General features: G+C 38.4%; 2 protein-coding genes across 4 annotated transcripts in view; one reads left to right on the plus strand and one right to left on the minus strand.

The window, feature by feature from the left end:
* Positions 1-16,248, plus strand: part of NFAT5 (nuclear factor of activated T cells 5) — a 59,156-nt gene extending 42,908 nt beyond the window's left edge. For all 3 annotated transcript variants that reach the window (XM_082677993.1, XM_082677991.1, XM_082677992.1), the window contains 4 exons: positions 3,551-3,699; positions 4,509-7,014; positions 7,669-7,912; positions 8,361-16,248. In XM_082677993.1, coding sequence (XP_082534119.1) covers positions 3,551-3,699; positions 4,509-7,014; positions 7,669-7,904 — 2,891 coding nt within the window. In that variant the 3' untranslated portion in view covers positions 7,905-7,912; positions 8,361-16,248. The remainder of the gene's footprint in view (positions 1-3,550; positions 3,700-4,508; positions 7,015-7,668; positions 7,913-8,360) is intronic.
* A 5,752-nt stretch (positions 16,249-22,000) lies between these two features.
* Positions 22,001-25,705, minus strand: NQO1 (NAD(P)H quinone dehydrogenase 1; the record flags this gene model as incomplete). Its single annotated transcript, XM_082677019.1, is given in 4 exon segments — positions 22,001-22,123; positions 22,127-22,306; positions 25,305-25,435; positions 25,546-25,705. Coding segments are annotated over 4 exon segments (543 nt in total). The 5' UTR covers positions 25,655-25,705.
* Between the last annotated feature and the right edge of the window lie 1,679 nt (positions 25,706-27,384).

Raw genomic sequence — 27,384 nt, forward strand, 5'->3', positions numbered from 1 at the left:
TCTCAGTCCAAATAAAGCTGTTTTTCCTGAGGGGGTGGTGGGGGAGATAGTATAGACTCACTTTTCCCTGTTCCTCCTTTCTAAATCTACTTAATACCTTGGAAATATTCAGCAGTATAAAATGACTTTGAAATATAGAAAAAAGGAATAGGACTGGCTAAAGACCTTAGAACTTACAGAACAACACCAAGTGAGTTAACTGGTTTTCTTTTTATCTCCAATTTATCTGAGTCGGGCAGCAGTTGCGACTCAGAACTGGCAACAGGCATAGACAAAATAATAAATCTGTAAATAAGCATGAAAAGCCTGTTCTCTTTGGCCAAAAGATCAGGAAAGGGAAAGCCCAGTAGAGACTTAGTGAGATGACTCGTACCAAGTGACAGCAGCTGACCCATTAGCAGTGTTTGGGGGCCAACCCATCCCCTACCCAAACCTGCAATAGCAACAGCAGAATTTGGAAGGGTTAGCCCACCCCATTCCCCACATCCGCCAACTAGTAATGGACCTGATCTGCCAACAGTGGAACCAGGAGGCCCAAAACACAGGGCTCTATGTGCCAGCAGCAGCAGGTCAGTATGTCTGCAGGAGTGGCAAGGGCAGAACCCAGGGGGCCAACCCATCCTCCACCCCACAGCAGGCAGCAGCACACAGGCTCCCTCCACCTGCACTGGTGGTACCAGTAGGCCCTGTGTGTCTTTATCCTTCCCCCAACAGTGGAGAGAGAACTAGACCTGGCAACACCTGGCCCTCCACCAGGGCCATAGTAAGATCCAGACCAAGTGTCTCTCAACCCTCTATCCAATGGCAGAAGGCAATCCAGGGGCAGAAGGTACACTAGACCAGGGTCTCCCAAACCTCTGCCCAGTGGCAGAGAGCTATGCAGCCCAGACCCCACAGTTCTTGACCTTGTACCCAGTGGCAAAAGAGAGCACATGTAGTTGCTTCCCTTCCCCAGCAGCACCAACAGTGATATAATGGGAACCCCATTAGTACCAGGAGACCAGAGAACATACCAGGAGAAAGGTTTTCCCTCCTCCAGGTCTAGCACCCCTCACCCCCACCTAATGACACCAGGCAGCCCAGGGAAGCACCTTCCACTCCTTCAGGCAGCACCAGCAGGATTCCAGCTGGAGCTCACGCAAAGCTAACACAACAAGCAGACCAGAATAGGGCTCAGAAAACTAAATTATCATTGGCCGTACAAAGACTTTATGCATATGGCCATAGAAAGACTTGTGTCTTTGAGTGAGCATTAGACAAAAAGTCCTTTCCTTGTTTCTCTATGCTAGTAGACATACCTATTTGTGAATAGTCTCCTTAGGAGAAGTAAAAGACTCTTGCTCAACTTATTCCACCTATTCTCACTTTCCAGAAGAAGAAAAATCACACTAATAAGAATTATTCTCTGGGAATTCCCTGGCTGTCCAGTGGTTAGGACTTGGGCTTCCATTGCCGTGGGCCAGGGTTTGATCTCTGGTCAGGGAACTAAGATCCCACAAGCCGTGCAGTGAGGTCGAGAGAGAGAGAGAGAGAGAGAGAGAGAGAATTATTCCCTAAATAAATTTGGGGCAAATATGCATATAGATCTGTTAAGCAGTAACTGTGTAGGTGATGCATTTGTTTGTCAATGGATATTTATATGCAGTGTCTAATTGAAATGTAATATAAACTTGGTTTTAGATACTGAAATTTTTTAGGCCAGAAATACTGTTAATGAAAATATGTAACACTATAAGATTAACCAAATAGCCCACAACAAACTAAATTGACTACGATAAAGGAAAAGTAAAATTAATTCATTAATTTCTTCATTCAACAAATATTTATTAATTACCTACTATGCATCAGTCAACAACAACAAAATCTCTGCCTTCATGGAACTCATATTCCAATAGAATTCAAAAGCAAGAATAGCAGTTGATATTACAGGGTCAACGTAAGACAACACTAATGGTCTTTCAGATTGTCTTGTGGGGTGGGCCTGAATTACTTCTAAATGCCTGCCCTGTGCATGATCTGAAGCTTTGTCTCAGACAGAATTGGATTGTGAGTTGAATCATATTGGTATTGATAGTATCTAGGTGAAAATAGGTCCAGAGAACTCATGAGTAAATAATTAATTTCTTAGAGTAATAAAGCGTAGAATATTGAAAGTTAAATGGGCACTTTGCCCTCCCCCAGTATAATCAATTTCCATAGGAATTGTTTCTAGCCAGCTGGCTGTGAGACAAGCTGAATAAAGACTAGAAGGTTTCAAATATTTTTAAATCAAAATATTTACGAAGATAACTATCCTGCTCATATACCATATTCCATTTTAAAACCCTCTTTGTAGCCAGGATTTCTTCTCAATATCAAATTAAGAAATCTATGTATAAAGATATCAAATCACTATGTTGTATACCTAAGGCTAATATAATATTGTATGTTAATTATAATTCATAAAAAAAGTTTAACAGCTGAGCCTTCTGGGGAATCTATATTTCTTTACACAGGGTCTCAAAGTAGTGGTAAACCTTTAGATCAGAATTTGGCTATGTGTTCAATTTAGAAGACTGCCATTAGTGATTATCAGTACGCTCCACTAAGTGCCAATAGCAGGCTTAAATAGACGAAAAAGAAGAAAGAGAATCAAGAGGGAAAAATAATTATAATGAAGTGGTAGAACTTACCTATCTGCTGTGTATTGCCTTTCCTTGGTTGTTAATCTATAACTACTTCTGAAAACAGAAGTAGATGGAAGTAGAAAAATACTTGTTGGTTTTGCTTTGGAAATTTAATTGGTAAACCTAAAATAGGACTTAAAATTTTTTCTTTTCAGAAGTTTAAGTACTATCTAAAAGAGAAATGTGTTCATGTGTCAACTTGGCAAATTCAAGTCTTCTAAGACATTAATTTAGAAAAGTGAAATCTGTTTGGTTAATTGGTGGCATCTTTTAATGAGAAGCTTGAGTTTTGTTGAGGAAAGAAATGTTCAGACAATCCTATGGCCTTTAAAAAGTTTGGCTTTATACTGCCAGGCAGCCAGATACTAAGAGGAGAACATAACAGTTGTAATTGAGTAGCTTGAACCTCCTAGAGATTTCCAAGCTGTATCCTATAATATATTATGGTCATGTTAAGCAGTGTATTCATTCAGGCACCTTGGAAGGGCTGGGGAGTATCACTTGATAACTGAAATGCTCAATTGTTGATATTTAACTCATAGTCTCAGGCTCTTACCAGGAGTCCTCAGGGCACTGATACTTAAAAAGAGGGAAGGCAAAGAATTCCCTGGTGGTCCAGTGGTTAGGACTCTGCACTCTCACTGCCAAGGGACCTGGGTTCAATCCCTGGTCAGGGAAATAAGATCCCACATGCCGCGCAGCATGACCAAGAAAAAAAAAAAAAGAGGGCACATTTTGATACACCAGTTTTGTATCTCATGCTACCATCATAGCATCAAAAAATAGACGTTTAAATCATGACTAATGTCAACACACAGTAGAATGAAATAGTTGATGATTTCAGTGATTTTAAACTTTTCTTTCTTTTTTTGATATGTGTGCAGCAATGAAAACTGCTGGATGTAACTTAGATAAGGTAAATATTCTTCCTAATGCTCTGATCACTCCACTCATATCAAGCAGTGTGATTAAGAGTGAAGATGTTACTCCAATGGAAGTAACAGCAGAGAAAAGATCTTCCCCTATTTTTAAGGTGAGCTGCATTGACTAGTGCCCCACATGTTAACCTCAAATATAAAAATTGCTATATTTTGAGTAGTTTGACTTCTTTTCCCCATATTTATGCTTTTTACTTCTCCTATTTCTTTTATATCTGTTTCTCTTCGGATTCACTTAATGAATTTTGCTTTGCAGAGTAAATGATTTTATATTCAAATAAAATAGCCTGCGAAGCAACTTCCAATATACATTTTTTTTAACATCTTTATTGGAGTATAATTGCTTTACAATGGTGTGTTAGTTTCTGCTGTATCACAGAGTGAATCAGCTATACGCCAATATACATTTTTGACAAGGGAGGGATTAATACATTACCTAGACCTTTGTGATGTGTGGTATTAATGAAAGTACTGGTTTTAGCATTTTCAAAACTAGAGACATTTTATTTCCTTTTCTCCACCAGTCTTTTCCTAAAGCTCCTTTTCCATTTTACCTTTGTTCCCCCCTCTCAATAATGTTACCAGTGATCCACAAATGGACATATTTTTAAATTGGCTATTAATTCATCAACCATAGAATTATTGTGTTCTTACTCTCCAGCAGCTGATTATTCTTCTACTTATTTGACTATCTTTGCTTATAATACTTACTTAAAAATCCCGATGACAGTAAGACATAATGTTATCACTGAGAATCACAGTCTTACACCTGTTTTCCAAATAATAATATAGAGGGTAAAATTGGCCCTGCATATGTTTTTATAATAATAATAATTTTTGAAGTATCATATGAGTTCATTTAATATTTATATGTACATGTTATTTGGCAATTTTTATTTTTTAGACTACAAAGACAGTTGGATCCACTCAACAAACATTAGAAAATATCTCTAACATAGCAGGAAATGGGTCTTTTTCATCATCATCATCATCTTCCCACTTACCTTCTGAAAACGAAAAGCAACAACAGATTCAGCCCAAGGCATACAACCCAGAGACCCTGACAACTATCCAAACACAGGACATTTCACAGCCTGGTACCTTTCCAGCAGTTTCTGCTTCTAGTCAGCTGCCCAACAGTGATGCACTACTGCAGCAGGCTACACAGTTTCAGACAAGAGAAACTCAGTCTAGAGAGGTATTACAGTCAGATGGTACAGTGGTTAATTTGTCACACCTGACTGAGGCATCACAGCAACAGCAGCAGTCACCACTACAAGAACAAGCACAGACTTTACAGCAGCAGATTTCATCAAATATTTTCCCATCACCAAATAGTGTGAGTCAGCAGCTACAGAATACAATTCAACAGCTGCAGGCAGGAAGTTTTACAGGCAGTACTACTAGTGGCAGCAATGGAAATGTTGACTTGGTCCAACAAGTTTTAGAGGCACAACAACAGTTATCTTCAGTTTTATTTTCTGCTCCAGATGGTAATGAGAATGTTCAAGAACAGCTTAGTGCAGACATTTTTCAACAAGTCAGTCAAATTCAAAATAGCGTAAGCCCTGGAATGTTTTCCTCAACAGAGCCAGCAGTCCATACCAGACCAGATAATTTAATAGCTGGAAGAGCTGAAAGTGTTCACCCACAGAATGAAAACACATTATCTAATCAACAACAGCAACAACAGCAACAGCAAGTGATGGAATCATCAGCTGCAATGGTGATAGAGATGCAACAGAGTATCTGCCAGGCAGCTGCCCAGATTCAGTCAGAGCTATTTCCTTCAACTGCTTCAGCAAATGGAAACCTTCAGCAGTCTCCAGTTTACCAGCAGACTTCTCATATGATGAGTGCGTTATCAGCCAATGAGGACATGCAAATGCAATGTGAATTGTTTTCTTCTCCTCCTGCAGTTTCTGGAAATGAAACTGCTACAACCACCACACAGCAGGTTGCAACTCCTGGCACTACCATGTTTCAGACATCAAGTTCAGCAGATGGAGAAGAAACTGGAACACAAGCAAAACAGATTCAGAACAGTGTCTTTCAGACCATGGTCCAAATGCAACATAGTGGAGAGAGTCAACCTCAAGTTAGCCTTTTTTCATCTACGAAAAGTATGATAAGTGTTCAAAATAATGGTACTCAGCAGCAAGGTAATGGTTTATTCCAGCAAGGTAATGAGATGATGTCACTCCAATCAGGGAATTTTTTGCAGCAGTCTTCTCAATCACAGGCTCAACTCTTTCATCCTCAGAATCCTATTGCTGATGCTCAGAACCTTTCCCAGGAAACTCAAGGTTCTATTTTTCATAGTCCAAGTCCTATTGTCCACAGTCAGACTTCTACAACCTCCTCTGAACCAATGCAGCCTCCAATGTTTCACTCTCAAAATACCATGGCTGTGCTACAGGGCTCTTCTGTTCCTCAAGACCAGCAGTCAGCCAACATATTTCTTTCCCAGAGTCCAATGAATAATCTTCAAACTAACACAGTAGCCCAAGAAGAACAGATTTCATTTTTTGCAGCTCAGAATTCAATTTCTCCACTTCAGTCAACATCAAACACTGAGCAGCAAGCTGCATTCCAACAGCAGGCTCCAATATCACACATCCAGACCCCTATGCTTTCCCAAGAACAGGCACAACCCTCCCAGCAAGGTCTGTTTCAGCCTCAGGTTTCCCTGGGCTCCCTTCCTCCTAATCCAATGCCTCAAAACCAACAAGGAACAATCTTCCAGTCACAGCACTCAATGGTTGCCATCCAGAGTAACTCTGCATCCCAGGAGCAGCAGCAGCAGCAACAGCAGCAGCAGCAGCAGCAGCAGCAGCAGCAGCAGCAGAGCATCTTATTCAGCAATCAGAATACCATGGCTCCAATGGCATCTCAAAAGCAGCCACCACCAAACATGATATTCAACCCAAGTCACAATCCAATGGCTAATCAAGAGCAGCAGAACCAGTCAATTTTTCATCAACAAAATAATATGGCCCCAATGAATCAAGAACAGCAGCCCATGCAATTTCAGAACCAGCCCACAGTTTCCTCACTTCAGAACCCAGGTCCTGCCCAGTCCGAATCATCACAGACCTCCTTGTTCCATAGCTCTCCTCAGATTCAGTTGGTCCAAGGGTCACCCAGTTCTCAAGAGCAGCAAGTAACACTCTTCCTTTCTCCAGCATCCATGTCTGCATTGCAGAACAGTATAAACCAACAAGACATGCAACAGTCTCCCCTTTATTCCCCTCAGAACAACATGCCTGGAATCCAGGGAGCCACATCTTCACCTCAACCACAGGCTACTTTATTTCACAACACTACAGGAGGCACAATGAACCAACTACAAAATTCTCCTGGCTCTTCTCAGCAGACTTCAGGAATGTTCTTATTTGGCATTCAAAATAGTAAGAAACTCTTTCTAATTTCTCATTTCTTAAATGTTATTGGTCGAAATGGTCACATTATTATTACTAGAAGAAAGCACAACGTAGCGGTTTTAAGAGCACAGATTGTAGTTAGACACAATTGAGTTCAAATCCCAGCTATACCACTTACAGACTGAGACCTTAGGATATTTGACCTGCATGAACCTCAGTTTCCATATCTAAAGTGGTGGTAATATTACATACTTGAAAAGGATATTGGGAGGATTAAATGTGGTAACATATATAAATGTATGTGTTTGCCATTTTAAGATATAAACTTGAAAGGAAAATGAAGTAAGAATGACAGAAAATTTTTCAGCCAATTAAAGTAAGTAGTTTCCAAGGAGGTAGAAAACCATGTTTCTTTAAATGTTTATATAGCAAGGAAATTATATAGGACTTATGGTGATAACTAAGCATTGTTGTATTTTTATACTGCTTAGAGGAAACCTAGGATGAATTCTACTACTGTTCAATGAAAACCTTTTTGGAGGCTGTCAGGTGCCTCACTTTTAACTCTATAATGAGCAAACACAGTAATGAATTTATCCCAGCCACTAATAAATACCTTCTTATGAATCTTAACAGAAAATAACTAATCAGGTAGCTTCTCTATTTTAAATATCTCTGCAGACTGTAGTCAGCTTTTAACTTCTGGACCAGCTACATTGCCAGATCAGTTGATGGCCATAAGTCAGCCAGGCCAACCGCAAAACGAGGGCCAGCCACCTGTGACAACACTTCTTTCTCAGCAAATGCCAGAGAATTCTCCATTGGCATCCTCTATAAACACCAATCAGAACATTGAAAAGATTGATTTGCTTGTTTCATTGCAAAACCAAGGGAACAACTTAACTGGCTCCTTTTAACTGGATATGTGAGTATTGCATTTTGGCTTTTTTCTTATTGAAAAGCATCAATAAATTTTATTATTCTTAGCAGATTTGAGTTAAGTAATAACACTGTTAGGACTCTGATCTTTTAAAATATGGCTTTCTCACAAGATGGTACTTTTTTACCCTAAATAAATTACTCTGAATGATAGCTTAGGTCATATTGTTAATACTGGGCATTCCTTCTGGCTCTAAGCTTCTTTTCCTTGGAATGACAGAACATCCGATGAATGTACTATATATCAGATATAATTATGACTCATATCTCCGTTCCTCAAGAAATAAATATTGAATCTGAAAAGTCTGACAGTATAAATATGATAAAGTATCATTTGTAGTACTGTAATATACTTTGGGATCATTCAGGGCTACGGGAACTTTGTAAAGGCTTTCCCTCCCTATTGAGTCATATTAAACTTCTTCTTTTTTTAGAAATTCCATGAAGAAAATCCTGATTTCAAGATACCCTGAGATCTTGTGATTCCATGAGGATTATTGAACTGTTACTTTAAAAAGAAAACAAAATATGAAAAACTGTGATTGAATAAATGGATGGATTTTACTCTGACTGCAAAAGAGCACACCTGTGCTGCCTATTGCAGTGATTAACCACCATTGTTAACACCTTTTTATTTTATATTCCTAATAACAGTGATGACTGAGAATCTGTTTGAGTTTCCAGCTGACAGAATTAATTGTTGCTATTTTCCTAGGCATTATTTCTTTAAAAGTACAGTTTAAATTGATAAGCTGGATCACTCAGTTATTATTGCTATTAGAAAATAATTCATGTTTCATGTTTACTTTTGTTCTTCATTCAGATTTTCTTTCCTGCATTTAGTCAAGTAGTGGCTTTTGAAAAAGGAAAGTTCAAATCATAACTTAGGCTGTGATTTTTCAATATAAAAAGCACAGCTATTGGCCAAAGTGAAGCAGTCTTCATTCAGTTTTTATAGAGAAACTGAAGGGGTAACATTCTGACAGGTAAGCTGTATTAAGAGCTCTACACAGATAAGAGGACTCTATTTATCACAGACAACACACAAACTGGGAACAGCTGGAATGCTATTGATTTTATTTTTCAGAGAGTTGTTAATTCTCTGTGTTTCTGTTAAGGGTTTTAGCCATAACTGTGCATAGAAAAATATAAACATCTTGCTCTATTTAAAAATGAAGGGGATAATATATGGTAAATTATGTTCTGATATCCTCCTACAATAGTTAAAACTGACAGAGTAATTCAAGTCTGTTTTCTTCTTATCCCAGTCTTGAACTGGTATTCCATTTTTATGTTCAGCGATACTGTTCTTCCCCTCTTCTTCACTTTATTTTAGACAATTAGTAATATATTACTAGCTTTGTGATCCTGTAGTAACTTAAATGAAAAGACCACTTTGATCTGGGGTAACCCAGCAACTCCTGCAGCACAGGCCGGGGGGTATCCTTTCAGGAATGAGGGGAGCTGACTCCTGAGAAACAAGAAACAATGCATTTTTTTTTCCATGAACGGTGCTGTTCTGATGTCTTCAAATTTTTCCCTCTAATAGGAAACAGTGTAAATGTTAACCTGAAAAAAAAAAAGACAAACTAAAATTTCTTGAAACATCACTTCTCCCTGAGCTGCAGTGAGTGTAATTCACTTGTCACCTCAGTGCTTTACAGTTTGAAGTGGTCACTTATCTGATGGTTCCCACAAGCCTTAGGCTTTACAGGGTCATATCATTGACTTAATATGAAGAATTAATTTGTGTTACATCTATACAGAGCAAAATAACACACTCCAGAACTTGCAGTTGTAGCATTAGTTATACAGATTTGGGTGTTCGCACCACCCATGGGATGCCTGCTTCTCTCTACAACCTGTTGTCTGGACACATGCTTATGTCTTACTCTCCTTTTGGCATGTAGAAAGCTGTTAATACAGTTTAAGGCCAAATTGTGTGTGGCTTCTATATGTAGATAAGATGTTTTGGCATTCTTGTCAGTTTCATTTATTTTTTAAGTGTACAAAAAATAGCCTGTTAATTGTTTGTTGAAGGCTACAATTCTGTTTTTTATTTTTTCTATCTGATACATTTAGCTGAACTTTGTGGAATTGTGGTGTTGGTTTTGTTTATACAGTCAGATTTTTCCCCCTTTTTGTGATGGTCTTCCTTGGTTCTTTGTGCTCTTCTTTAATTTGTTTTTTCTCTTTGTTCTCATTTATTCTTCCCTCCACCCCCAACCCTTTCTTTCTCTCTCTGATTGAGAGTCATTGAATTATGTTTTCAGTAGTACAGGCTTCTTGCCGATATGAAGGGAACTTTTCAGAAAGAGACCTACTCTGGGTCATTTAATTTTGAATACAGTTTTCAATCGTTCAAGTTTTGGATGGTTTATATCTAATGTGTGTTTCATTTTTTTGGAAAGCTATATTTTGTATTTAGGAAATGGTATACTATTTTGCTATTTGTACTGAGTGAGTACATTGGCATAAATATAGAAATTTATATATATACATATATATAAACTATTCTTTTTTTGCCACACATTTTTGTGGTAAATTTGTGAGTTTGTCTGATGTTCTACCACAACGTGGCGTCTGATAAAAGTGAGGGGGGGTTTGTTATGTCTTTATTGAGTATTTAAGTATCTTTTGAAACAAATGACCTTTTCATCTGTGGCCATTCCATCAGGCGGTTCCTTGATGTGATTAGTGGGCTAAAGGCAGCTCACTGTGTGTTCGCTGGATCTTTCACTCAGCAAAACGTTAGAGTAAGGAAACCCATCCAGGCAGTTGTGTAAGTTGAGTTTCACAAGAATGAGCCATTCAGTCTTTGCTCACTATATATTTAATATTTTATTATTGTTGTTATTGTTATTATTAATTGGCTTTCTGTATTCTATGCCTTTTATTTATAAAGACACTAAAAAAACCCCATGTTTGTAATTTTAATAACATTTTCCCCATCTTGTAATATCCAGAGCTACTTTATAAATTCTCTAAACCAAAAGCATTTTCCTCAATATATCTCTCTCTCCCCACCCCATCAGGAAAATTTACCCAGTATAGTTCAGGGTATGAGAAGGACCACACAATCCAGTGCTCCAGTTTTAAAATGTAAAACTCTTAACTGCAGAGGGTTGACTCATGTCAGTAAGCTTATCCAGTGGTATAAAAATAAGAAGTAGAAATAAAATGCTGTAAGTTTATTTCTGAGTTTTCTGAATTTTTTCCCAAGAGATTACACAGGAGACTCAGGAAGTCTATTTGTTCATCAAGTTCCAGTTAGAATGTTAACACTGCTGTATGTATAAAGTGGTGGCAAGAAGACTGGCTTGGGTGCTGACTTCTGTTATTTAGCAAGAAGTTTATCATTGTAAAATGCTGATTGCCAATGCCAAGTCACCAGGGACCAATTTTCTGTTTTATAATATCTAAGTTTAGAACAGAACATACACCTGAACTGTAGTGGTTTGATTGGATGGAGGCAGAAAACCCAATTTTTATTTTCATAAGTTTTGTGGTTATTTGTACAAGGGCTGTGCTAAGATACCATATTCTTATTCAATAATGATGATTTTTTTTTTTTACATTGTTAAATGTTCCTTACCCCTAAAAGGTCAATGTTAAGTATAGCATTCAGAACATACTATTTGGTTACAAAAAGTACTCGTCTTCTTATTGAAGGGTTAGCTTAGTAGTCAGTGGTTGATACTTGTGCTAATAATGCAGTTTCAAGATTACTGTTACAAGTTATATCTACATATAGGAGAGACTCCATGAGCCAACAGAGGCCTTGGAAACAACAATTTATTAAATTTACTTATGGCAGAAGGACCTAAATAAACTATAAACCACATTTTATTCCTTTTTATTGTTACATTCAATCGTTCTTGCTTTTAGCAACTCACATTAATGCTTGGAGCTTACCTGTGTGTCTGCGTGAGTGTGTGCGCACGCGCGCATGTGTGTGTGTGTGTGTGTGTGTGTGTGTGTGTGTTTTATTCCTTATTGTCATTCCATTATATATCCACACCAACATGGGAGAAAATAATTAGAAGTCATATTTTGCTTCTGAGCTTTATCATGTTACCTTATTCTAATTACAAATAGAGTATCATGTTGTTATCTAACCAATGCAAATCTGTTTTCGCCAGTCTCCCTAGAACAGGTTTTTAAAGGGCTTTGTTTATTATAGAAGCAGTATTAATGAGGGACCTTCCTTCCTTTCTTTTTTTGTAATACTGTATATGCTGTAGTTGGGAATTTCATTATAGTGCATTTCTTGCCCATCAGAACCTCAGTTAATCTGCCTAGGAAAAATTGTGTCAAAGGGAATGAGAAAAGAAGTTATATTTGAGTCCCTCCAAAACTAAGATAATAATTCCTTTTGACCATTTAAGCCATTATAGATGCTTATTTTGGAAAAGTGAAGTCTGTTTAGATGCGTCAGCAATTATAGACCAGAAATTAAATGCTTTAATAACCAAAATCTCAAATTCAGCATGGTTTATAAACATTCACTAGGAGTAATTTGAGAATGTTTCATCTTTCTGGTGAGAATTTCTGTTCTAGTATCTGTTTTCCAGTTGTTTTTTTTCTAATTAATTGAAAATTATATGAGACCTATTAGCTTTACTCTGCTTCATGACCACAGGCTTCATCCCTAACCAAGACAGCCACATTATATCTGCATGCCTTTGGTTATATGGAGAGCCTTAATGAGAGAGAGAGAGAGAGACTGTATATAGTTCATCAGCTTTAGAATCTCATAACATGTATTAAAAATGGTTTTCTTCTCTGCTTATTTGTGTCACTAGAGCTAAATCATGAAGATAATGTTCATACTGTAGTAAATATCAGAATAATACCTAGAATATCATTTGTGAATTGTCCCAGTACTCTAATTGCTTCTTTAATCCCCATTTGTTTTTGTGTCATTCTAGGCTCATTTATTAATAAAATTCTATTTTTACTCCATTTTCTCTTTCAGGAAATTTTTTAAATTAATATTTTAGATCTAGATTAAATGCTTATGGAAAAGTGCCTTTTTACCATGTTAGTGCCCCTTTCTTGTAATTTCATTTTTCACTGTTGCCAAAAACACATAGCAAATGACTTTAATAGCCTCAACTTTCATTTTTTCTATTTAGTCATTTTTTTCTCCATTTCTTGATCACCATAGAAACAACTTCATAACTTTCTAACACCCTTTGGCATAAGAGAAACAGAAAAGATACATAGCTAGAATTGTTTCTTTGAAGGAGGCTAAGTAAAAGATCACAAAATTATACTATTTAGCATTTATAGAAATTAGCTAAATTTGTCTTCATCTTGACCAACTAATAATAGGTCTTATCTGAATGCTATTGAAAATTTTACTATATGTGAGACTATGTACACAAATATGGATAGTTAAATTTCAGAAAGGAAGTGTTTGAAGCACCTTCTCTGATCTTTATTATAAGATGGGTGAAAATAAACCACTAACACATAGTTTAGGTAAAGCTTAGTAATGTCAATTTTTCTAACCATACGGAGTCAAATAATTCATTATAGTGTACTTCTCGTCCATCAGAACTTTAGAAATCTGCCTATGAAAAATAGTGTCAAAGGAAATGAAGTTGTATCTGAGTCCCTCCAGAACTAAAATAATTCCTTGCAGCCAAATACAGTTGGATTGAGTATCCCTCTGTTTTTTGTTAATTTTGCCTATGTTCCAGCTCCTTACCATAGTGGTGGTGCCTGAAGAAAGAGCCATCAGCAACAAACAGGTCAGGAGAGTAGTAGCTTAGGGATAGAGCTGCTTTCCCCATGTGAGTATTTCTGTGACTGTTAGTGGCACTAAAGACTGCAAACCTTTATGCAATATTCTCAATACCCTAATGATATTATGCACTTTAATCATTCCAAAGAAGTCAAGAATGCTGTATAGTTATGATTCCTTCTTGATGAGTATATCTTAACTGTTTAGAATATTTATGTCCCTTTTTATTTTGGATAGCCAACTTGGTATGGAAATATTTTCTAAAAAGTATAGTAGGACTTAAGACTTTGAAATGTAACTGACTATAAGGGGAAATTATTACACTTCAGAAAATCATTTTAGAAACATTAAAATGTTCGGCTTTCTAATGATATGTTTGAGAGTTAATTAAAACCAGCCCTCTTCCTATATTTTTTGTTTCATATTAATAGCATTATAGTATATAGTTTTCTATATATATAGTATGTATAAACCAATGGTTCTCAAAGTGTGGTCCTCAGCCCACCAGCCAACATCCGTATCACCTGGGAACTAGTTAAAAATGCAAAATCTTGGACCTTATCCCAGACATAGTGAATCAGAAACTCTGGAGTGGGACTCAGCAATCTGTTTTTTAACAAGCCTTTCAGGTGATTCTGATACATGCTAAAGTTTGAGAACCACTGGTGTAAACTGTATACAGTAAGATCTAGAAAGGGCTTTTTTTCCCCACTCACACAGACACAGTTATACATTGTTTTTAATGTAAATTCAATTTAACCTGGTTATCTATAATCATTTATTGGCAATGATAATTTATTCTCAGTACTGCCTATAGAAATACAGTATATTTTATGTACATATACAATTAGTCTAGTTATTGATAATTCAGTTAGTTTGGCATTTTCATACCACTTACTAAAAAGTTTACATTAAATGACTGATTTAAATATATAGGTGCAATGTTCTGTGTTTATTTTAACTATTATGACAGTTAAGTAGCTAATACAATTGACGGGTGCTAAAGTCTCCTGTTTATCCATAAAATGGATACATTGTGGGCAGTGATAATAAAAGCTTTCTTTTCATTGCCTCTTACTTTACCAGCAGACCACAATTTTGGCCCATCTAGACCAACTCTCAGAACAAAATTATTTGTCATTCCTTATATTTACATTTGTATCTGAGCTATTAAACAACATAGCTAGCCAGGTCAACAAAACATCTTATTTAATTTCTTTTTTTAATAGATAAATCTTCTTTTAAAATAGCTTGCTTTGTATGAGAATTGATGCACTAGAAATATAACTATCCTTGGAACTTATGCTTCAGACAAGATGTTAAACAAGACACTGTATTATTTAATTTGAGCATTTCTCCCTTCCCAGTTATATGCATCCTGTTAAATGTAAACTAACCATAAGATAAGTAGATTTATTCATTCATTTTAATCTCCCTGTATAATTCAGTACCTCCATAATTGTTGGTGTTTACAAATCACCAATTAATAAACTCATGTAAGAAAAGTAAACATTTCAAAATGAAAATAATTGTACACTCACTTTATGAAAATCACCACTGCTATCTTTGCTTAAAACTAGCAGTGGAAATACAAGTGGCTTACTCTGCAAACTTTGGTGCTGGAAATACATAGGCAAGCTGTTGGGAGATGCTCTAGCTACATTCCTCCTTTCTTGTTCCCCTTCCCCTCTTCCCCGCTTTATTGCATACTGTATTTGTATATCCAAAGCATTATACCATACCACAATTCTGTTCAACTCCAACTTGTAATATTTCCTTTAAAGGCTCTGTGTTTAACCGTATCACCCTGTTTTGTTTTGTTTTTTTTCCAGAAGTAACTTGCCTGATTTGAAATAGTTTGTATTATTATTATTATTTTAGCTAACGAACCTCAGAACAGCGCGCGCGCACACACACACACACACACACACACACACACACACACACACACACACACACACACACACACACACACACACACACATCTCAGATGTTTGAGAGTGGCTTTGGAATCAGACTGTGTCCAATAAAGAACTGTCCTGCATGGAAGTGTTTATGACTTTCATAGCGACAAACTGATTCCAATGATATTGAGCTAATTTCCTTTGATCTAATGAATGTATCTGCTCACCTTGTTCCCTTACATTGAATTGATAAGCTCCAAGTATTTATTACTTTTTTTGACAGTTTTTACTGTTTCATTCATTTCTTTTACTTAGTCTTTTAATGAATATACTACAGTTATGTTATTAACCTGTTCTCAAGTGGTTTAGCTACCATTCTGCCATTTAATTTTTTTATTTAATTTTATTTGCTTGAGCACACTGATCAACCACTGAACTGCCTTCTTCCATTGTCCTGCAATGATGTAAGTAAGGGTTACATTTTTGTGTATATGGCTTTCATAGTTGGGATTTCAGAGCACTGACACCAGATATTTTCAGTTTATTCTCTGAGGGAATTTCATTTGCATCTATGTTTTTAGCTATCTGTGATAACTTGTTAAATATTAAAAAGATATTTTGCTTCTATTGGAACATTTGTATACTTGCAACTATATTTCTGTAAACAGCTGCAGTCAAAAATAAAACATTGAAAGTTTTCATTTTGTAGTAGTTAACTGTCTTTTTTCCTCAGATTTTATGAATGAAGTCATATCCGTGAATGTCAGTTTTGAGCGACATGAGTATGTGATTGAACTTAAAAAATCAGTAGGAAAAGGTATGAAATATAGAAATATTTTTGAATAGTTACATTGTACCAGGAAGTGTACCAAGTGACTTAGTGTAATAGAATTTTTGTTTGTTTTACTTAGTTTAAATGTTTCATGTTTAGTAAAACACTATATACATGTGGTGACAAATCTTGTATTATGGAGGTACTTTTGATGAAAACCACGTCTCTCCAGGCCTCAGTCCCACATCCAGAGGCAATCTGTTTTTATTTTTCTGTAAGTTATTTCCATATATATATATATCAGAATGTGGTACATATATCACTAGTGGTACCCAAAATGATTTCAGGTGATACATGGGTAAACATTATCTATCTATCTATATATATATATATATAAGGTTTGGATGTACATTAGAAAAATATATAATGTGTCTACTTACTAGACTATGGGGAAATGTGAGTCAAAGACAAATACTAAATAAATACTAATACAGGTGATACATGAATATCATGTATGTGATATATAAATAACTGAAGCTTCAGAAGCACTGCTTTAAACAGTATGCTTATACCTTCTTATCAAATATAGACAGTGTCTGTTGATTCTGTGAAAGTGACTGAATTTTTTTAACACATCCAAATGTTTATATATAAATGAGTTGTCACTTTAGGAGTCTAAAGTGACAACAATGCTGCTATTGTTCTAAATATGTTTAAAAGTTGTCTTTTGGCGTTATTGACTGCAGCAGCACTGGAAGGGAGTAATAACCAAATGAATTTAAATAAGTATAAATATCAAAAGTACTGGGGTCCAAAAAACAGCGTATGTGGGCAAAAGACTGATCCGAAAATGGGACTGCATATGAGTGGCTGCCGGAAAGGCTGATGCAATCCTGGGTTACATAATTTAAGTTACAGTGTGCAGAACAAGGGAGATAGCTGTCCTGCTTTACTCCAAGCTGGTAAGAGTCCTGCTCTATTATCTTGTGAGGAGCAGACAATTCTCAGCGGCCATATAATTAGGCCTGTAAAAGAACCGAACACCATTTATCCCTGCTCAGGACACAGAGGGACTCTAGAAGTATAAAAGCAGCTATAGTTTCTCGACAGCAACACTTAATGGTCTTTCTCTCAGGAAGACAATTGATTACTACTCTTGTGCTCTATTTCATGTTGTCATTGTCCCTGCCTGCATAGTATTTAAAGCATAGGCTCTTTTTATTAAAAACTAAATTTGTTTACTTATTTATTTACTTTTGGCTGTGTTAGGTCTTCGTTGCTGCGCGCGGGCTTTCTCTAGTTGCGGTGAGCGGGGGCTACTCTTCGTTGTGGTGCTCAGGCTTCTCATTGTGGTGGCTTCTCTTGTTGCGGAGCATGGGCTCTAGGCACGCGGGCTCTAGGGCATATGGGCTCAATAGTTGCGGCTTGCGGGCTCTAGAGCACAGGCCCAGTAGTTGTGGCACACGGCCTTAGTTGTTCCTAGGCACGTGGGATCTTCCTGGACCAGGGCTCGAACCCGTGTCCCCTGCATTGGCAGGCAGATTCTTAACCACTGTGCCGCCGGGGAAGTCCAAAAGCATAGGCTCTTGAGTTTGCCTGCTTGGGTGAAGTTCTGGCTCCTATACCTACTGTTTAACCTCTCCATTCCTCAATTTCTTTATTTATAAAGTGGAAAGAAAAATGAATGATCCTCTTAGGGTTGTTATAAGAATTAAGTAAATTAGGGCTTCCCTGGTGGCGCGGTGGTTGGGGGTCCGCCTGCCGATGCAGGGGACACGGGTTCATGCCCTGGTCCAGGAAGATCCCACATGCCGCGGAGCAGCTAGGCCCGTGAGCCATGGCCGCTGAGTCTGCGCATCCGGAGCCTGTGCTCTGCAACTGGAGAGGCCACAACAGTGAGAGGCCCGCATACCGCAAAAAAAAAATAATAATAATTAAGTAAATTAATCAGTGTAAAACTACTTAGTTCCTGGCACACAGGAGCTAAGTGCCTAATAAGTGTACCAGTCCTGTTGCTACTTTGCTCTTCTGCCTCTGGTGCACTGGATCCATATCCTTTTGCTTTTTCAAATACATCCTCCTGTTCCTTTAATTGTCCTCTTTCTTTTTTTAATTTTTAATTTAATTTTTATTTTATATTGAATTATAGTTGATTTTATGTATGTTAGTTTCATGTTATATTAGTTTCAGGTGTACAGCAAAGTGATTCAAAGTGATTCAATTATACATATACATATATAATTGTCCTCTTTCTCCAGCATGAAAACCTTTCTCTCTGAGTCATATCCACTGGTATATAAATTTTCTGTAATGTCCCTCATCTCTTAAAAATATCAAACAATTTTCTTTGACCACACATCCCCACATCCCCCATACATACTATTTCCACTTTCTCTTATTCATCCTCTTGAACCCATTCCAATCAGGTTTTATCACCCTGCTCTACTGAAATAGCTCATCAGCATCACCAATGGCCACCCAAAAGTCAATTCTGAGGGCTGTTTCACTCAGTTTATCAACAGTATATGACACGCTTTGAAACACTTTCTTCACTTGGCTTTCAGGACACCGCACTCATCTCTCCTACTACACTGGCCTTTTCCATTCTCGTCTTCTTGACCTCCTAACATTGGAGAACCCTAGAAGTCAATCATCAGATCTCTTCTCTATCATAACTCAATTTTTAGGTGTGCTCATCCAGTCAGATTGCTTTATAGACTATGTGTTGAAAATTTCCAAATGTATATCTCCAGCCATAACTTCTTTAACTCCAGGTTCCTATTATCGAACTATCTACTTGACAGTCTTAACAGGCATCTCAGAAATAACATGTCTGAAGTGAAATTTTGATTCTCCCCTTCCCACTCCCAACTTCTGCCGCCAATACTCTTTCCAGATTCTTCCCCATGTAAGCAAATGGAATTTCCATTCTTCTAATTGTTTAAGCCAAAATACCTTTGAGGGTTGGTTGGTTTGTTTTTTGACCTTGATCCAATCCATCATCAAATCCTGTTACTCTGTCCTTTGAAATACTTCCAGAATCCAACCACTTCTCAATACATCTATTGCTGTCACTTTGATCCAAAGCATTTGTTGCCTAGATTGTCATAACAGCTTCCCAGCAGTTCTCCCTGCTTCTGTCATTGCCCCTTATACTTGATTCTTCACATACCAGCCAGATTTAAATGTAAGTCATATGTTACACCTCTGCTCAAAACCCTCTAGTGACTTCCTATCTCTACATTTCACAATGCTTATAATGCCCTTTGTGGTCTGATTCCAGCTTTGTGTCTGACCTATCCCTCTCTTGCTTTCTGTGCTTTAGTCACACTAACTTCCTTGCTCTCCCTAAAGCATACTGATCACGCTGCTGCCTCATGGGTTTGCACTCACATCACTCCTGGCATGCTCTTCCTTCAGGGACCTACATGTATCATTCTCTCACTTTATCAGGGCTTTGCCCAAATATAACCTTATAGGAGAGATCTTTCTTGATCACCCTGTATAAAACTCGTATCCCATCTCTAACCCTCTTACCCTGCTCTTCCTTCGTAGCATTTATCACCACCTGACTGACATTTGTTCTTCTCTCATTCTTTACTAGAATGCAAACTTCATGAGGCTAGGTTTTTTGCCTGCTGTATTCCCAGTGCCTCTAGAAGAATGCCTGGCCCATTGATTAGATAAATCAGAATAAATCAGGGAAATCAGAATAAATATTGCTCCTTGGCATTTGTTTATTGCATTCTGTGTTTTTCTTGATTTCTATACCACTGTCTTTCCTGGATCTCCTTAAATGTCCTTTAAATTCCCTGAGAGAATCTTAGTAGGTTCCCTTGCCATTCAGAATGAAGCAGCCTTATTGGGCAAGCTCTCAAGCCAAGTCACCATATAGGCTTCTGGCCACAATTTGTCACTGAATCCTCTGATTGCTTCTTGCCCAGTAGATTCCACTTTTGCCTGAATGCCTCTGTCACTAGCTTCTCTGAAACCAGTGAGTGTGGGTCTGTTTTGTAGAAATGGATTTTATTTATTTCATTTGGAACTTTTAGAAATTTACATAAAACTACAGTGAAGATGAAGGCAACAGTAAATATTTTCATATGTTTTCAAACTGAAGCACCCAGCCATCTGCCATTGTGGATATTGTGGAAAGAATACCCAGTGCCTGCTGGCATCTAGCACATGAGGTTCTCCAGCCTGACGCCATCATTTCCTTGGCAGGTAAGAGGCTGTTCCCAGTTTCATGCAACCTTGCTTTGCATCATTTTCTCATGTTTCTTTCTGTGCACCACAAGAGGGCGTTCTTTCATCATTTTCTACTTAGGTTATACCAACAGTGAGTAGAGGTGCACCTCAATCATTTAAATAGGAAGTTAGAATGTTACGCCAAAATTGTTCACCAAAGTTAATGAAACTCTAGGCTCACAATTTTGTCCCTAAATTCATGAAACCAAAACACATCTTTAAAAGGCAAGTCATCAGTTTATCAATGATACAGGAAAAACTTCCAGAAGGTTAGTTACATGGATCTGAAATAAAGTACTGTTTGTGGCAAGCGGTTTTTAGATACTGGGAGTACTGTTTCCTTTCGTGAATTCATTCATTGTAGCAGATGTAGTGTTTAGAGGTGTTGGTTTATTTGCAGACATTAAATTAGAAGATTGAATTAAAGAGGTTTTTTTTAGCTTTTCATTTCAAGGTGTCTGTGTGCACTGTATAGAAACAACAAAAGCTGAAGGAGAATGACACTCGTATTAGGCATAATATTCATTGTGTAGTAATTAAAGCCAATATATCTCACAAACAAGCAGAGAGTAGTAATTACTAAACAAGTCCCTTAGGTCAGACAGATTTCGTCATTTCTTTCTCTGAGCAATTCCCTTCTGCCATAAACCACAGAGAGGTAATTAAAAGAAAAATAGATCATTGAGGAGTTGGATGCTCTCTAGCCAGATTTATTCCTAAAAATGTATCTCTAAAGAGAGGAATTAAATTGTGTAGAGGACCTTAAAGAATACTGTCTGGGATCTTTCTACACCCTTCTCTCCGGCTTTACGTCCTAAGCCTGAGAGGCCTTTTGAGCCTAATCAGATTTTGCCATGATAGCAGTTGGTTACATTTGGGACTTCCCTGGTGGCGTAGTGGCTAAGAATCCGCCTGCCAATGCAGGGGACGCGGGTTCAAGCCTTGGTCCAGGAAGATCCCACGTGCTGCGGAGCAACTAAGCCCGTGTGCCACTACTAAGCCTGTGCTCTAGAGCCCACGTGCCACAACTACTGAGCCCACGTGCCACAACTACTGAAGCCCATGCGCCTAGGGCCTGTGCTGCACAAGAGAAGCCACTACATGAGAAGCCCGTGCACCGCAACGAAGAATAGCCCCCACTCGCTGCAACTAGAGAAAGCCCACATGCAGCAATGAAGACCCAACGCAGCCATAAATAAATAAATTAATAATTAAAAAAAAAAACAGAATTGGTTATGTTTAACAAAACTATACAAAAATGTATGAATATAGTCTGTTCTATCCATTCCTTGTGGCAAAAGAAAAACACAAATCTTAAAAACTAAAGCAAGTCAAGGAACCCCAAGAAAGAAGTCTAGATTTGGCTATATTTTAGAAGGAAATCAAGTCTTGTTAATCTTATTTTCTGGCTTTGATCTGGTTGTCCGTTGGGATGGACTTGCCCGAGTGATGGCCCACTGAAAGGCCAAATTTCTTATTTTTCTGTTCATCCTGTACCTCCTTGTTCATTAAGAATCCTGCCTAGAAGTTTAGGTCAAAGAGTCTACTTGGAGCAAAATACAGTGGCATCTCATCCCAAATATTCTCCAGGCGTTTCTTCCATCCTTCCAGGATCTGAATTCGGACATCCTCGGGAGTGTGCCCAATGCTATATGTCAGTTGAGGTTCCAAGACTTGGAAGCCACAGAAATGCAGAGTGCCACTCTGGGGATACACAAAGCACAGAGGTGAGTTACAGATCAAACCCCACAGACCTTGTACCATATACAAACAACAAAAGTTAATCTGGGTTTCCCAACAGGACACTCTGATGTGGAGGCCTGAGGCACCCTGGAAAATTAGTTCATAGCTCCACCCTCTCACCTTGTGCTTTCTGTACCTAGTTGTTACCTATTTTAGCCTATTCAGCTGTGCTCTTCTTTGAATGAAGAAAACCTTGAAACTGTGCCAGCCTGGCATTCTCTGCCAAAAGTGCCCAAAGTTCTATTACCTAAGGGTGAGTTTCAGCTTCTTGGCAACTGACCCTTGCCAAGGCATGCACATGTGCATTTCTCTGCCTCCCTACATTACTAGACAAGTCTTGATAAATTATTCTTACCATTTATTCTCCAATGTTAATATTAATTCCCTAATCCTATAGGTGGCCCCTTTTTTAAAAATATTTATTTATTTATTTGGTTTCGCTGGGTCTTAGTTGCAGCAGGCGGGCTCCTTAGTTGCGGCATGCACACCCTTAGTTGCGGCATGCATGTGGGAATCTAGTTCCCTGACCAGAGATCGAACCCAGGCCCCCTGCATTGGGAGCGCGGAGTCTTAACCACTGCACCACCAGGGAAGTCCCTCCAAGAACAACTTGAGAGAGTAAACTTTTAATACCTGGCAAACCAACCAATTCTTTTTCAGCCCTGACTGTAGAACATTCACAAGGGACCAAATCTACTTGCCTAAACAACCTGCACATTTATCCTAAAAGCTGCAGATCTGGCCCCTCACAATTGGAGCATCATAAATGTGAGAATGTGAGAAGCTATTAGAGATACCTCAAGCCCCTCTTTTTACTGATGAGGCAAATTACTGGCAGATTCAGGGTGAGAATACAGGTCTCATTCTCAGTCGTGTCCTAAAACTCTACTTCCTTATCCCCTTTCCTGTAGGTCAACCACCCTTCAAAGAGAGACCTATCAAGTCTTAAAAATTCTTTCTCTGTCCTAGTTTTGTTTTTTAACCTCTGGGCATGTTCCTGTTGTTACTGCCTTTAAGTGAGTCAAGGAGAAGAAGAAATACTGGTATGTCCTTGCTTAGCTTTTACCAGGACAAGAGGCCCAATAGGTCTTTCTCATGGCAATTCCCTGATGAACTTAAGTCACACAGATCATTTGTTTGCATATGTGAGTGGTTCTGTTTATTCTAAATGATAGGATTTTAAATCCGTGAGCACAAGGTACAGGTTTCGTATTTTTGAAACCACACCCACAAAAGCAAGCTCTTGGGAAAATATTGATTTAGGCAACACACACTGAAGCCAACTTTGCCTGCAATCCTTGCTGTTCAGACTTGGCTGCCAAATGTGATTTCATAGAAGCAAATCTTATTGCATGTGTTTCTTCACACCCACCCAATATTTGTATTTTTAGGCAGAAACAGGAGTGTCAAGTTGACTGACCAAGGACAATAATTTTCTTTTCTTTAAAATTTTCTTTTCTTGAATGTGCTAACTCCTCCAGAAGGGATGACAGGTCCTGAAGAAAGTTCGCCCCTCAGTGACATCATGGGCAGCAGCTAAGCACCCTAAGTCTTCTATTTTGGGGGTGTTCCCCATCTGACCTCTTTGTCCTCTGCCCCACAGTTCCCCCTGCAGTGGTTTGGAGTCCCTGCCATCCTGAAAGGCTGGTTTGAGTGAGTGCTCATAGGGGAGTTTGCTTACTCGTATGCTGCCGTGTATGACAAGGGACCTTTCTGGGTAGGTTGATGGTTCTGCTTTTTCTAACACCTGGATTCTAGGTAGATTCTGTCCTGAGGCAGAGTTTTGAGCACAATTAGATACCAAAATCAGGCTCCAGGTGATTAGGGAGAGATGCATGTCTCTCCCAAAATTTTTAATAGATATTTTCATAGATATTTTGACATGATGTTCAGGATTTTCTTTAAAATACTCCAGGAAAAAACAGGAGTGAGGGGATACTGAGAGTTAAAGCTGGGTGGTGGATGCATCATTATACTATTTTCTCTTCTTTATGTATGTTTGAAATTGTCCGTAATAAAAAAGTCAGTCTGTCTTCATTTTGCAGACACCCAAAACTATACAAGAAACATTTTTAGAGCTCCTGGATTACAAGCCTAGATACATGCCTAGCAGTGTGCGGAGATAGATAAAAAACAACAAATAACTCCACCTAGGCACCAGCAGTCAGCACTGATTTTGTGTTACCATGACAACCTTCACCTGATTTGCCACATCCAGGAGTATGGAATCCTGGGCCTGCCCCTCTGTGTACCATCTTCCAGGCTGGTATTTCTGCAGAGTCAATACTGTGAGGCTCAGAGGAGCCAATGTATGAAGTAACATAAACAACAGATGGGAGGGGGGACCTTTGTGTTCTTTCCCCTGGGGCTGTTTCATAAACTTCCTGTCACCAAGGAGATGTGGAAGGTAATGACTTTTCTTTTACAGAATAAGAAGGCAGTGCTTTCCATCTCCACTGGTGGCAGTGGCTCCATGTACTCTCTGCAGGGTATCCACGGGGACATGAATATCATTCTCTGCCCAATTCAGGTATCTCGTTTTCAGTGACCCTTCAGGGGGATTAATGAACTTTCTGTGGAGTCCAAATCCTCCAGATAGCAGCTCCACAAACTAATTTCAGGATGCTTATGGAGATGGGGGCGGGGGAGAATTGCAAACTTGAGTGATTCCACAAGAAATAACTAACTGAAGAAAAAGATTAAACATACTAGGGAAAAAAAGCTCAAGGCTCAAATGTCATCTCTGCCATCACAGTCATATTTTCAAAGAGTAGTACAGCCAGATTCACGACATCTGTAAATCTGTGTAACACTGCGCCTTTGAAGTAATCACCCTTCTCTACAGAGAATGCAGTCAAGTGGCTGTTACTTTCCTAAGATTACATAGCTAATTAGGTGCCAGGTCTAGGACAAAAAGAACGCAAGTGTCCCAACACCCCTTTTGATGTCTTAGCCACACCTGAAAAATCACAAGGTCTGTGGCTTGCAGCTTCTTTTGTTCGGCCACAATATCTGGGCTCAGACAGCCTTCTTTGTAAGCTAGAACAGACTCGGCAGGATACTGAGAGTTCCCGGGGTCCTCCAGTTTACCTGCAGAGAGGAAAAAGAGAGGCTGACGCCAGAGGGGCCAAGGTGGGGCCAGAGAACCCACAGGCGAGAAGTTCCACAAAGACCTAATTAAAGGGGAGAGCTGCTCCCACCTGTGATGTTGTTTCTGGAGATGACGGGATTGAAGTTCATGGCATACAGATCCGACACAGTGACCTCCCATCCTTTCCTCTTCAAAGCCTCTACGGCGGCCTCCTTCATGGCATAGTTGAAGGATGTCCTCTCTGAGTGGGCCAGTAGGATCAGTGCTTTTCTAACTATTTAGACACACACAAGGAACATGGAGAAAATCAGTCACCAACCAGCAAAGCTCTGGCTACAGGTGAGCCCAGCTGGGATCCATAATGGAAGACGTGACTTTGTTAGACCTTGGGTTATGCAATCCATCCACTGCATCAAAAAATATATTTTCTCCTTACAAGTACCAACAATCAAAGGAGGCATTTTAACTCACTGGGAAAACAGTGGCTAATTTAGTAAATGGTGTTGGCATACTTAAACAGCCATCTGCATGAAAATAAAATTATCCCCTTAGAAGACTAACGTAAGGTGTTAGAAGTCAGTATAGCAATTACCCTCCATCAGGGGATAGTGACTAGAAGGGGACAAATGGGCTTTTGGGGTGCTGGCCGTATTCTATTTCTCGATCTGGGTGCAGATTACACAAGTGTGTCTTCCGTTTGTGAAAATTCACTTAGAACTTGTGCGCTTTTCAGTGTGTCTATTGTATTAAAGTTTTGGGTTTTAACTATCCCACTAACACACCACATACAGCAACAATTTGCTGGCAGATTAAAGATCTACATTTTAAAAAATGAAACTATTAGAATAGTATGGGATAGGGAACCCTCTTGCACTGTTGGTGGGAATGTAAATTGATACAGCCACTATGGAGAACAGTATGGAGGTTCCTTAAAAAACTAAAAATAGAATTATCATATGATCCAGCAATCCCACTACTGGGCATATACCCAGAGAAAACCATAATTCAAAAAGACACATGTACCCCAGTGTTCATTGCAGCACTATTTACAATAGCCAAGTCATGGAAGCAACCTAAATGCCCATCGACAGATGAATGGATAAAGAAGATGTGGTACATATATACAATGGAATATTACTCAGCCATAAAGAGGAACAAAATTGGGTCATTTGTTGAGACGTGGATGGATCTAGAGACTGTCATACAGAGTCAAGTAAGTCAGAAAGAGAAAAATATCGTATATTAACGCATATATGTGGAACCTAGAAAAATAGTACAGATGAACCGATTTGCAGGGCAGAAATTGAAACACAGAGGTAGAGAACAAACGTGTGGACATCAAGGGGGGAAAGCGGCGGGTGGTGGTGGTGGTGGTGTGATGAATTGGGCGATTGGGATTGAAATGTATACACTGATGTGTATAAAATTGATGACTAATAAGAACCTGCTGTATAAAAAAATAAATAAAATTAAAAAAAAAAACCCACCAAAAAAAAAAAAGAATAGTATAGGATGCTTTGTGCACTCTGTTGCTTTATGTCTCATTTTTAATTGAACATTAAGGGATTGCAGTATTTTAATCATAACTCTTGCCAATATCTTTATCTAGAGGCCTGTTGCCATTTTGTCTTTTATGAAATTTTTGTCGCCAAGAAAGGCAAGATTACATTTTTCCCTTCCAGACTGAGTTGGTATAGTGTATTCTTGGTTGTGAAAATACTCATAGCTTTGGGACTTTGAAATGGTAGATATTCGTGATATGTGAAAAAGCATGATACATAACTGTATGGTCTTATTTACATAAAAATGGATGCTTAGTTGTGTAGCTACCTACATAAACAAGACCTAGAAGGACACATCAAACAGTAAACTATTTGTGATTATGGATAGCTTTGTTTTTTGCTTCTAATGATTTTTGGTTTCCTGTTATGCACATGTTAACTTTTAA

This window comes from Grampus griseus, assembly GCF_964374135.1.
Source record: "Grampus griseus genome assembly, chromosome: 19".
Taxonomy (NCBI): Eukaryota; Metazoa; Chordata; class Mammalia; order Artiodactyla; family Delphinidae; genus Grampus; species Grampus griseus.